Source organism: Aspergillus tanneri (genome assembly GCF_003426965.1).
Source record: "Aspergillus tanneri strain NIH1004 chromosome Unknown AapTan_5_pilon_pilon_pilon, whole genome shotgun sequence".
NCBI classification, from domain to species: Eukaryota; Fungi; Ascomycota; class Eurotiomycetes; order Eurotiales; family Aspergillaceae; genus Aspergillus; species Aspergillus tanneri.
This window is the reverse complement of record NW_022984632.1, coordinates 33,902-47,197: the sequence shown is the minus strand read 5'-3', so window position 1 is coordinate 47,197 and position 13,296 is coordinate 33,902. Positions and strand designations below refer to the sequence as shown.

The 13,296-nt window shown below is 51.8% G+C and overlaps 4 protein-coding genes across 4 annotated transcripts; 3 read left to right on the top strand and 1 right to left on the bottom strand.

Moving 5' to 3' along the window:
* Positions 1-3,173: 3,173 nt before the first annotated feature.
* ATNIH1004_009444 (uncharacterized protein) lies at positions 3,174-3,491 on the bottom strand (the record flags this gene model as incomplete). The annotated part of the gene is made up of 1 exon (XM_033574036.1): positions 3,174-3,491. One exon carries the CDS (start codon positions 3,489-3,491, stop codon positions 3,174-3,176), a length of 318 nt encoding a protein of 105 aa, XP_033422054.1.
* Positions 3,492-5,582: 2,091 nt separating this feature from the next.
* On the top strand, positions 5,583-7,941 carry ATNIH1004_009443 (uncharacterized protein; the record flags this gene model as incomplete). The annotated part of the gene is made up of 6 exons (XM_033574035.1): positions 5,583-5,589; positions 5,801-5,842; positions 5,905-6,134; positions 6,185-6,785; positions 7,388-7,405; positions 7,577-7,941. 6 exons carry the CDS (start codon positions 5,583-5,585, stop codon positions 7,939-7,941), a joined length of 1,263 nt encoding a protein of 420 aa, XP_033422053.1.
* A 3,018-nt stretch (positions 7,942-10,959) lies between these two features.
* On the top strand, positions 10,960-12,177 carry ATNIH1004_009442 (uncharacterized protein; the record flags this gene model as incomplete). Its single annotated transcript, XM_033574034.1, has 5 exons — positions 10,960-11,074; positions 11,136-11,458; positions 11,687-11,912; positions 11,960-11,991; positions 12,052-12,177. The coding sequence occupies 5 exons, from the start codon at positions 10,960-10,962 to the stop codon at positions 12,175-12,177; spliced, it is 822 nt and encodes a 273-aa protein (XP_033422052.1).
* A 21-nt stretch (positions 12,178-12,198) lies between these two features.
* Positions 12,199-13,270, top strand: ATNIH1004_009441 (uncharacterized protein; the record flags this gene model as incomplete). Its single annotated transcript, XM_033574033.1, has 3 exons — positions 12,199-12,335; positions 12,394-12,550; positions 12,626-13,270. The coding sequence occupies 3 exons, from the start codon at positions 12,199-12,201 to the stop codon at positions 13,268-13,270; spliced, it is 939 nt and encodes a 312-aa protein (XP_033422051.1).
* Between the last annotated feature and the right edge of the window lie 26 nt (positions 13,271-13,296).

The following is a 13,296-nucleotide window of genomic DNA, read 5'->3' as shown; positions in this document are numbered from 1 at the left end:
AGTATACACCAGCGCAAAGTACACACCGGGGGAGGTACGCACCGGGGGGGAGGCATGTACCAGGGGAGGTACGCAGCGGGGAAGGCATGTACCAGGGGGAGGTACGCAGCGGGGAAGGCACATACCAGGGTAAACACGCACCGGGGCAAACACGCACCGGGGCAAAACGCACCGGGGCAAACACGCACCGGGGCAAACACACACCGGGGCAAACACGCACCGGGGCAAACACACCCAGGGCAAACACGCACCGGGGCAAACACACCAGGGGCAAACATGTACCGGGTAATGTATATATTAAAGTAAATAAATGCAAACTATATATACCAGGGGATATACACACCGGGGGGAAATACACACCAGAGGAGGTATGCACCGGGTACTAAGGGAGGTATATACTAGGGGTAGGCACTTACCAGGGGATATATACACCGGGGATATATATATTAGGGATTATATACTAGTAAACAAACACACCAGGTTAAACACGTACCGGGGGAGGTATATAGTATAAAAAGGGTGTGTAGTATAATAAGTATATATAAAATATATATACTAGGGGATATATGCAGTGTAGTAGGTATATATAAAGTATATTATTAAAAAGGAGGCATATACTAGATAGAGATATATACCAAGGGAAGATATATACTAGGGGGAGATGTATATTGGAAAAAGATATATATTAAAAAAAAGAAATATACCGGGGGTAAATATATAGTATAAAAAGGGTATATATAATATATATATATTTAGGAAATATATACTAGGAAACACAAGCACTGGGGTAGACATATACTAGGGGAGGTATATAGTATAAAAAAGCGCGTAGTATAAAAAGTATATATAAAGTATATATACTAGGGGGATTTTTATAGCATAGTAAAAGTACATGCAGGCTATATTTACCAAAGGGAGGTACACACACACGAGGGAGGTACGCACCGGGGAGATATGCACCGGAAAGAGATATATACCAGGGGGAGGCATGTACCGAGGGGGAGGTACGCACTGGGGAAGGTATATATTATATAGGGAGGCATGGACCAGGGGAAGACATATAGTAGTTAACATATATACCAGGGGAAATACGTACCAAGGAGAGGTATACACCGGTGGGAGGTACGCACCTGGGGAGGTATATACCGGGGAAGGTACGCACCGGGGGGGGCACGTACCGGGGTAAACACGCACCGGGGTAAACACACCGGGGGGGGCATATACCAGGGGAGGTACGCTCCGGGGCAAAGAGACACCAGGGTAAACACGCACCAGGGCAAACACGCACCGGGGTAAACACGTACCGTGGTAAACACGTACCGGGGTAAACACACCAGGGTAAAAACACGCACCGGGGCAAACATATACCAGGGGACGCATATATTAAAGGAAACAAACACAAAGTATATATACTAGGGGATATACACAGGCAGTGTTTTAGGCATATGCAGAGTATAAGTAGCAAGGGAATATATACACCGGGGGAGGTATATACCAGAGGAGGTATGTATTAGGGTACTAAGGAAATATACACCAGGGGAGATATACACCGGGGGGCATGTACTGGGGGAGCATGCACTGGGGGAGGTATACACCAGGAGACACACGCACCGGGGTAAAGTATACACCAGCGCGAGGTACACACCGGGGGCAGGCATGCACCGGGGGAGGCATGTACTAGGGGAAGGAACATACCAGGGGAGATACGCACCAGGGGGGAGGTACAAACCAGGGGAGATATATACCAGGGAGAGATACACACCGGTGGGAGGTACGCACCGGGGAAGGCATGTACCAGGGAAAGGATACATACCAGGGGGAGGCATGTACCAGGGGAGGTACACACAAGGTTAGACACGCACCGGGGGAGGTATATACCAGCGCAGAAGTACACACCGGGGGCAGGCATGCACCGGGGGAGGTATGTACCAGGGGAGGTGCGTAGTAGCGGGGAAGGCACATACCAGGGTAAACACGCACCGGGGTAAACACGCACCAGGATAAACACGCACCGGGGTAAACGCACCGGGGAAGGCATGTACTGGGGTAAACACGCACCGAGATAAACACGCACCGGGGGGAGGCATGTACCAGGGGAGGTACGCACCAGGGCAAAGGCACACCGGGATAAACACGCACCGGGGGAGGCATGTACCAGGGAAGGTACGCACCAGGGCAAAGGCACACCGGGGTAAACACGCACCAGGGTAAAACACGCACCGGGGTAAACACGCACCGGGGTAAACACGCACCAGGGCAAACACGCACCGGGGTAAACACGCACCGGGGTAAACACGCACCGGGGAAGGCATGTACCGGGGTAAACACGCACCAGAGTAAACACGCACCGGGGTAAACACGCACCGGGGAAGGCATGTACTGGGGTAAACACGCACCGAGGTAAACACGCACCGAGGTAAACACGCACTGAGGGTAAACACGCACCGGGGAGGCATGTACCAGGGGAGGTACGCACCAGGGCAAAGGCACACCGGGGTAAACACGCACCAGGGCAAACACACACCGGGGGTAAACATATACCAGGGGACGCATATATTAAAGTAAATAAACACAAAGTATATATACCAGGGAATATACACAGGCAGTATTTTAAGCATATGCAGAGTATATATAGTAAGAGAATATATACACCGGGGGGAGGTACACACTGGGAGAAGATGGGGGCAGGTACACACCAGGGGAGGTATATATACCCGGGGGGGCACACGCACCAGGGGAAAATACACACCAAGTAAAAATACACACCAGGGGAGATACACACCAGGGTAAACATGCACCGGGGTAAACACGCACTGGGGTAAATATGCACCAGTGTAAACATGTACTAGGGGAGGTATATACTGGGGGAAGATATATACTAGGTAAGATATATACCAGGGGAGGTATGCATGGGGGGGGAGGCATGTACCAGGATAAATACCCACCAGGGGAGATACACACTGGGGGGAGCTATATGCTGGGGGGAGGCATAGAGTTAGGGGATATATGCACTGGATAGAGGTATATAATATAAAAAAAAGTGTGTATTATACAGAGCAGACATAAAATATATATATACAAGGAGGTGTATAAAATAAAGGGAGCATATACTAAGCATATATACCAGTAGATATATATACTAGGGAATATATATACCAAGGAATATATATATACTAGGGTACACACGCACCGGGGGTTATGTATATAGATAGTCCCCGCACTCTACGGGAGTTCGCGCGCGGAATACGGCGGCCCGCAGACGTACGGTTGCGCACTTCCCCGACACTCCACGTACGCTGTGTGTCGCTGACGTAACACCCGTCCCCCATACAGTCCCCGTAGACTGTCGACCGGCCCCACCCCGTACAATCCCCGTCGACCGTCCAATGCCGAACGGAGCCCGTCCCGACACCACCAACACCGGCTCCCGTCCCATCGTCCGCCAACAGGAGTTCCCGAGCCGTCCCGATACCACCCACCCCGGGTCCCATCGTCGGTCGATAATGTTTTTCGATCCGGATCGTTGATTCGGTAACATTTTCGACTCGTTTCCGATTATCTCTTATAACTCCGGTTACCGACCACTCAGCACTGCAACCCGATCGCGACTGCGCCCAACCATTCCGGTATGTACGCAGCGATACTGAATAAGAGGGCAATGGTAGAACTCCGAAGGAGTAGGTCAAGGAGACACTCTGAGACAGCTCAGCCTGGCAGGAGAGAAGACAACATTCCCCTTACGCAGGTGCGCTCCGTGGTTTGTAAGAAGGTTGTTAATTGTCTATTCCCTCTTCGAACGGAATAAGGACTTAAGATAACTGTTATCCATACAAATGCCACATGCCAGTCCCTCTAGTTCCTCTACTATAATACAAACAGGGATTGTTTGGGCAACATATAACGCCCGATCCCGGGATGCTCCCCGACTAAGGTGCCGGCGCAGAACAGGCCCATGCCATGGAGAGTAAGTTAAAAGAGCACTCTTGGAGTGGCCCGTCTCAGCCCTGCACGGATAAGTTACTTTTTCAGCAATCTAGCGCTGGAGTATTGCGCTGATTTACTGGATAGATGTTCTGCACTTACTGCATTGTCTTTTATCCAGTGCTACGACATCTCCTATCCAGAACACAACACAACACAGTGAAGGATTGGATGGGGACGAAGATATATAACACCTATTACCATGCAGTTAGACGGCTCCATTTAGTCCCTCGCGTTCAATGCAAGCTATTCACTACGGAGAAACTTGGTTACCATATTAACTCGTCAGTGCTTTATCTCCTCTTAAGTATATATACTCGATAGGCCTTGCTTTTACTTCAAGTTATCGTTTGTGTCGATTTGTCTATCTTTGCGTTTTGGACCCGTGTGGTTATTGCCTGCTTGTAGTCCGCCTGAGTCCTGTGGAGACAATGCTCTGGAATCATCAATCAGATCCTCGGTAGCTCTCTGTTGTAAGTCAATATCGAGATATACTACAGAATCTAAAGGATCTGTTACACACGATCCTTAGGCTAGCTGATGTCGTAGCGAAAGACCCTTGACTGGCTTGTTAGTATACTTTCGGTTCTTCAATCCAATATATATATATATAACGAACCAACATGAGAGCCTTCAGCCGGCTTGGCGTCGGGCATCCAGTCATCGAACCCCTACATATATATATATAACAAACCAGCCGACCAATGCGACCGTATGGTACACAGAGGTTCAACTTTGCCTCCAATCCACAATCTCAAGACTGGCGAAAATCCACTGCGCCGAGTAAGACATTCCCTACTCCTGTACAGTTCCGAACCGTATCTTCTTCTCAAACCCCTTTCCAGCAGCAACTCGGAAAATGTGATCTGTCCATTATTTTCCCCACAGACGAAATCTTAAGACCAACCCCCTAAAATTCTGCCCCCCCTGATTCGATCCCCAAACAAAAAAAAAAAAAAAAAAAACTCCCACCTGCCTGTTCCTTACAGTCTACATTTAATGTAAGGAGAATATAACACTGTCTTTATTTTTTTACTCACTGCTGTTTGGATATTATGGCAACTCGCAGGACTTCCGTGGCCTTTCCCGACGGGTCTCAACCACCGCCTTTGTTGACCTACCTGAAGGAAATATAATTGTATAGTGTGTATTGGGTGCAAAATTGCTATAACCAGACAGCTAAAAAGCGTTATCTTTCCGATGTCCATTAGCTACAGACTATTGCGGATCGAGCGCGACACCTGCGTTAGATCCCTCGCGATGTTACCCCCGATCCAGCCATAATAAATTCTCGCCTCTTCCAAACAGCTCCTCCCGGATTCCAGAGCTTGAGCTTCACGATCTGTGGGAATGCAGTCACTGCGGGCATCTTACCCGGTCTCAGCAAATAAGTAAAAGATACCAGGTTGCTGCACATCGTGCTAACGGCCTTCCGTGGGCGCCTCGCCGCGTGCAAGGCCAATCCTGGTTCCAATCCAGCCAATACCTGCGCTTCTGGACCACCGCGCCCGTGGACCATGGTCGACCAGCTGTAAGGGGCTAGAGCCCCTCAGCCTACTCGGGCCCTCAGCCCTCGTGTTTCCTTTCTCCTCGCCTGCCACATGATTAGTATATTGATTAGTACACTCTATCATGTGACTTCCCCTTACTTCGCAATCGTCTCATCGCTGTTTCCTCTTCTCTTTCCTCTTCGACGATTCCTTTTGTATCCACCCTAGTTATTAGGTTATAGAGGTTTAGCCCTTGACACCAGCCAGCATGCCAGTGGAAACCACGGAAGATCCGCCCTCCTCCTCGGCTGCTAACACAATACTAATAGGCGAGCCGGAGATCGCTCCATCCCAACTTGATCCGGTCACAGGTACGTCTCTCGTTTCTCCTGGTCCGGCCCACTGCTAACCACGCTCACGTTCGTCTGCGAAGAGGACAACCAGAGAATCAAACCCAACGAACTACCGGCCCGACCGCTGCGACCCCTGGCCCCGAAGCCCGTAGACGCGGAGCCAATAGAACGACCGACCACACCATTGCAAACCCCACCCCTGACTGGCAACCACACGGCCCGATGGATCCGGGAAATTCAGCACCTAGAGGCTCGTGGGATCCACCGACAGCACCCTGCGCAAGAGGCCCGTCCGGATCCTCGGCTCTTTGTTTTCAGGCCCGTCATATGGAGGACGATGTCACACCATGGCTACTGTAGACCGACTGGCTTCGATTCCTGGATGGCCGTTATCTTCGGGTGTTGGCCGAAGCGTCCGCGCCAGACCCTGGCTGGCTGCAGAGCCATCCAGGTCTGCAATCTTTCTGGCCAGGAGCGCTATGGGACGATAAGGAGTTAGTCCTAGATAAGCCCGCAGGGAGCATCCAGCAGATGTCGGTTAATATTTTAGACCTGGTTATTACATCGTTTAACCGGGTCCTTAACCGAGCCCTGGACAGCTTAGCGTCCACCCATCCGCCAATCCGTCGTCTATTCCGCAGCTCATCGCAGACCGGTTTGAGTGCGGTGGAACTCGACCGGCAGCAGCCAAAGACGCTCCAACGCTATCGCCGCGTATGGCGGCGGTATCTAGCCTGGATGGTACGCGGAGCCCCTCTGACTGACCAAGAGCGCACGGAGATCCTCGGCCTCCGGTTAGACAAGTATAAGCAGGAGCATCTTACCCGGATCTGGGACACCCTCCAGGCATACCTGGCTCATCCGGAAGAAACCCTCGCAGCGGGCCACTTCCTTCAACGAATGGAGCAAACTAATACTCGGCAGCAGGCAGTTAAGCGCGCCTATAATCGGAGTAACCTGGGTGAACTCGCTGCAATATCAAGTCCTGTTCCCACACCTTAGACTACATTATCTACCACCACTGCCAACTCCCGGGCGGGTACCGCCGCCGTGCGCAAACGGCCGCGGCGAGAGAGCGTGACCCCGACACCATTGCCACCACCAATGCGCCGTGGCCATCGCCGTACAGCCTCCCAAGCTCGATTGTTAACTCCGACGAAGGCCTCCGGCACTCGACTCCGCGATCCTCGTGTAGGCGGCAGTGTGTCTACTGGTGAGAACTTACCGGTCCCCTCACCGCGACATGTTAAAAGAATAGTTGCAGTGTGTATCCCTATAACTCCACCCTTGTTATCTCCAGACGCTCAATCCTCTCAAACCAGGTAGGTAATAACTATCCCGGGTCTTTTCACTGCTGGGCGAGAACCCACTGCCACTTGGTCCTGCCAGGCTCCTACGTGAATACTTATGTGCTATACAGACGGACCCTATAATATAGAGTCGAATTATCCCCAGATAATAAACAACCACGCAACCACTTATCTCGGTCTCCCTCTATATCTAGTGAAGAGAGTGAATCGCATTCGACTAAAAGAGGCTATATGGACAATAACATGGATATAGATACCGCCTCAGAACCTGGTAAGATAAGAGTTCTATCCCCTACCACCTATTTCCATTTGCTGCCGGGACCTACTAACTAGGCAGCGTGGTTAGGGAGCCCGGGGCACATCCCCGGCGAGATAAGCGACACCGATTTGACATCGAGTGATTAGTCTGATGAGGAGGAAGAAGACTTCCTGACCAGTACAGAATCGCCAATCCCGTCTATGGGTAACGGCGCCAACCTGGATCAAACGAGCCGGAGGGGCGTGCCTCAGCTTCCACCGGAATATCAGCGGTGGCTGGATAAGATGGTCTTTTCGCTCTGTATAAGCAGTATTAGCACTCGTGCTATCCAGCAGACTGGCAACAAATTTGACAGCAGTCTAGTTGTACTAACAGCCGTGCTTGCAATTTACCCTGTCCATCTCACTGTGGCCGGTCCATATAGCTACACCAGCGACCTGGCTGCCATCCTCTGGATTTCACGGCTGCTTCTGCTGGAGTATGCACTGCCCGCCAAGCCATACCACTTTATTAATAACGTGCCGGTCCGTGACCAGTATCGGAACTGAGTCCGACAAGCCGCAGCGGTGCACTACACCTTTGGAGTCCGGCATACTTTTTACCCACTGGAGGAGATTTTACGGCTGACCGCCTATGGGATATACCAGATGTATCACGAGGTGCGTCCAGCCTCGATCACCTGGTCTCCAGACCAAGAGACAGTGTACTACCGGTAAAACCCCACTAGCTATACTATAACCAACTTCCGTTACTAGATCCAGCACCTGATCCACACGACCACAGACTTCTTTAACCGGGAACTCCTGCTGGGCTACGTTGAGGACTTTACACTGGCGGACTTGGTCGACGTGCCCAGTGAGAGACAGAGTGGCTTCTCCTTTCTCGACATGGCCCCCACCATGCGCGGCCCACGTGCATCCCTCTCCTCCTGCTCTGCCAGTATCCACTGTCTGGTGTGCAGCCGCTTCGGCAGGTTTCGACACACTGGGATATCCAGGCCATGCGATTGTATAAGAAGAAAGTTCAAGACTTTCTATATAAACTAGCTTTACTAATTCAGGTCACCTGGGGCCAGACCAGTCGTGAGAAGGAACTACTCACTATTAAATGGCAGAATACCGCGACATCCCAGCGGAATATCTTTCTCAGCAACGGCCAGGTTATAATCATAACCGAATATTACAAGACCCGCCGCCGGACCGTCCGTACCCACCCCGTTGCTCGATTTCTTCCCTCCGCGGTGGGCCGGCTGCTTGTAATGTATCTAATCCACGTCTATCCCATGCTAGTGGCGTTTAACAGTTAGTACCCCCGGAGTCCCGGGCCCGTCGGGAGGCCAAGCATGATTACTACTTCTTTGTTATTCCTTCCTTGCCGGTTTCCCTGCCGCCCCGCAAGTTGACACATCTTCTACGCCAGTCGACTCAGCCGTTTTTTAACAGTGCCTATCTAACCACCCTAAGTTATCGCCATCTGTCTATCGCCATTGCCAAGAAACATCTCCGCCCCCAGATAACTGGATCTAACCTGCAGTCCGCCGAGACAGTCCTCCATAATATCCTTGCCGCCCAGGCCGGTCATCATTCCCATATCAATAATTAGATCTACGCGGTTGAGGACACGTATCCATTAGGTCTCCTTCCCAGTCGCCAAGAAGCATTCCAGCGCGCGTCGGCCCAGTGGCACCGGTTTATTCTTTCTCCGGTGACCACTCACCATGTCCAGGAAACCACGACCCCTCGTCATCTGGCAGAGGTTAACTCTAATAACAGTGTGGGATCCAACAAGCAAGAATATAGATTTATTGGCTTTGAGCCCATTCCCCAGCTGAAAGTCATAGTTTGCCGTCGATGTCAGTATGCTGTGCGACCCGATAAAGTAAAGTACCATCTAAAAAGCAGCATTATCTATCCCATCGGACAGTAACCCCAATTATTCAGGCTATCCGCCAGTTGCCAGATATCGAACAGGATGGCTCAGCAATCCAGGTTCCTTATATTTTGGATAAGCCGATTCCTATTTTACCATGTCACTCAAACGGCTTACTCTGTCAACGGGCTCCCCGACCAGTGTCAGTATATTGGATCAACCATGAACACCATGCGCAACCATTGGAGAACGGCGCACCAATGGTCCCTCTATCCACATGGTGGACGAGTTTCCCAATCTCAGCGGGCTTCGCGAGAAATTGAGCTACAGCAGTTGCTTCAGCGTGTATCCTATCAACAACTGTTTCCATCACGGAGGGGATCCCATTATATCCAGATTCGATTTCCCAATGGTCAATAATCTCTCTCTATTTATTTGCAATCAAAGTGTGTTGCCCTGTATTCCACAGGCCTTCCCATTACATCCACGTCCAGTCCAAGGTGACCGAGACAGAGGCACCCGTGGTGATGGATGATATCCAGCATGCTATCTAGGAGCTAGAAAACATATGGAAGCATACACAGGCGCAGGTAGCCGAGCAAACCGTCGAGGCATGGGACATTGCCGACGCCAATCTATGGTTGCGCATGACCCGATGGTCGGAGTATTTAGCAAATAGAATATAATAGACAGCGTGGCCACACCCGAGGAGGAGCCTATTCATCCGGTGGAGCAGGGGCGTGCGCAGCATTTAGATGGTGATAAAGCAGGTAGCGTGTAAGAGCCGGCGGATAGTTTAGTATAGTAGCCAGGTGATTCGCATCAAAGTAATACAGTTAGAAAAGGGACAAACCCCGCACCGCCCGTTGCAGGCAGATATAGATACCGAGAGCGTGGTAAAGCATGTGCAGCCATAGCAGCAGATATTAGCGTTTATCGCGCGCATGCAGGCGCTACATGAGTGGATAAGTCCGCCATCCGGAATAACACCTCGTCAGCGCAAGAAACGGCGCCAGCTGTGGCACGCTGCCACGAACCGCGCACCAGCCGAGCAAGACAACTATCCTGTGGAAAATAAGCCCCATTGAAAGTGCGTGTTTGGAGTTTTGTATTAAGCTGTTAAATCAGACACAGCGCAGCCACGAGTACGAGAGCGTGTTGGTGTGCGCCATGGCTGTGTAAGGATAGGGTCGCGACCAGTGGCACGATGCTGAGAGCTATCCACCCATCATATCGCGTGTGATCACGGTGGCGCAGTCTCTGATCATGCAAAAAGCACTGTGGCTGGATCCGACCCCCAGGAGATTATCGACATCTGGGAGAAGAAGAGTAGTGGTACAGAATAGGTGCTGGCTAGCGCAGACAATGGATTGGAGGATATTTACAACAAGGGATATTACAGCCAGGACGGCAACAATATTATAGGGAATCTCCCGTCATCGCCCCCCACGTCGTCGATCGCGAGCAGTGATCCCTAGCTAATGGCGAATCTCAGCCAGCAACGGTCCCGGAAAACATTCCAGGAGCACGTCGAGTGGATGGTGCAGTGGTTTATAGTGTGTGGAACACACAGCCCCATAAAGACACTGCTGGACTGGCGTATATATAGGTTAAAGATCCATCACAATACCACGGCACCCGGTCACATTACATGGAATCATAGTAACAAGCTTGGATACAAGCACATCACATTCACCATGGGCGATTTCCGCGGCTTTATCCACGGATTAGTCGGGGCCACCCGCCGGATACTGTGCGACACGTTGTGCGTGAGCGATTGCGAGTCCATCCCCAGATTCCGTGGCACGCCATGTACGACGATCCCACCCAGTCCAAAGTGGGGTAGAATTTCTTGCAGGATCCACGCACACAGTGGCCAGTGGGGCCCATGTGGATCAACGATCGGTTACAGGCCGAGCCGGCTGTGCAGGGGCGATTTACTATACACTGTTAGCCACGGCGGCTATATATGCCCAAGGTGGCGCAGTAGTGCAGCAGGTGGCTCGATTCAAGGAGAAATTAGCCGTGTTGGTGCATGTAGTGTCCGGACAGCTAGCACGCGCACCCAAGTTGTTAAGTATCCAGCAGGTAAATACAGCGACCAATCAACAGCGCAATATTTTCATCGAGGATGGGATGGTGGCGCTGGTAACTGCGTATTACAAGGGATTTTACACCAGCAATGATATTAAAATCGTCCGTTGATATGTTCCCCGCGAGGTCGGGGAGTTAATTATATGGTATTTGTGGTTGGTGTGGCCATTTGTCCAGCAGTTAAGTGCATGGCAAGCAGCAGAGATATCCGCCACATCGCTGTCACAGACCACGGCAGACACGCCGGCCATGCACAGAGCGCGGACGCAACCACCACCGACGCAGGCAGCGCTGTGCAAAATACAAGCCCGTGAAGACACTTATTTATAGGGGCCCGACCCCAGCACACGTCGCACATGGTCATCGGAGCGATTCCAAGAGGTGTTAAAGCGGCAAACAAAAACATGTCTTAAGCATGCTATTAATATCCAGTCGTACCGGCAGATTGCTATTACCATCAGCCGACAATTCATGCAGCCGGCCAGTGCGTTTATTAGCAATGTCCAGGACAAGGCCAAGATTACACAGGCCGTCTTGGATGCCGACGCCGAGGAGGGTATGGACGAGGAGCAGTTCCTTGGCCATATTACTACTAACATGCAGGCCAGCCATCCGTCACGTTTGGCGGGCGCCGTGTACGCCCGGGGATTATAGAGCAGCCAGGCATCACCACCCATCGACGCGAAATGTTCTAGCTCTCCAGCATGGATTGGCACCGATTTATAGCGTTTCCATCCGCCGCGGAAGCGCCCAGCGCGCTGGGAAAGCGCAAACATTCGCCGTGGGAGGAGGAGGCGGACGAAAATCGCGTTCTTCGCTGACATCGGTTAAATACGGTCGACATGCGTGCCGTTCTGGAGCGGACAACCAGACAGGAGGGGATCCAATTTCAAGGCGTGCAGGAGCCGGCGTTGCGCGCTATCCAAGATGGAGAGAGTCCTGTAGTGGCGGTGATACACACCGGTGGGGGTAAAAGCACGTTGTCATACCATTGATTTCGTTGCGTGCCGATATGACACGGCGATACCGTGAGCTAGGTATCTCGAGTATCGAATGGGACCGTCGACGACCCCCGACAAAGCCACCATTGTGTTGGTCACGCCCGAGCCCGCGGTGCAGGAGGATTTCCAAACTTTTCTCAACCGGTTGCAGCAAACACGACGGGTGGACCGGATCGTCATCGACAAATGCCATGTGATATTAAACAATCAGAAAGACTTTCGGCCCGATCTGCGCTAGTTGGGACGGTTAAACCACTCACGCACGCAGATAGTGTTGTTGACAGCCACATTACCACCGCAGCTGGAGGCGCAGTTATTCCGGCGGATGGGGTATACCCAGGCAGAGGTGCACATGTTCCGTAACCGGACAAGCCGTCCCAACGTGGCATATCGCGTGTGGCGACCCGACGTGGGACGCAGCGCGCAGTGGTTCCATAGTGACCCCGTTATTACGTTTATCCGCGAGCGTATTCGGCGGGCCCCTGGTGGAAAGGTGGTGGTCTATGGCCACGTGGTGCGCCATGTGATTAAGGTGGCGCAGGCGTTGGAATGTAAAGCATACCACAAACAACAGGTGGACAAGCCCGGCATATTACGGCGATTTACACAGGGCGAGACGCAGGTTCTTACGGCGACCAGTATGTTGGGCATGGCGTGGACATCCCCGACATTCGCAGTATTATCCACATTAAAACACCACGGTGGCAAGCCAACAACTCGAGAAGGAAACCACGTCCCGTCCCCAATCCCAACGCAGTCACGAATTATTCCAATCGCAGATATCCACCCACGCAAAGTCCAACCATGCATGTCGCGCACGCGAGCCCATGCCCGAGGAGAATATATCCTGATCCAGCAAGCAACCACTGCCATTGCACATTCCGACTCCCGTTGCACGCACGACGGCCCATAATGGCTACCAAGCCACCACTATCCACC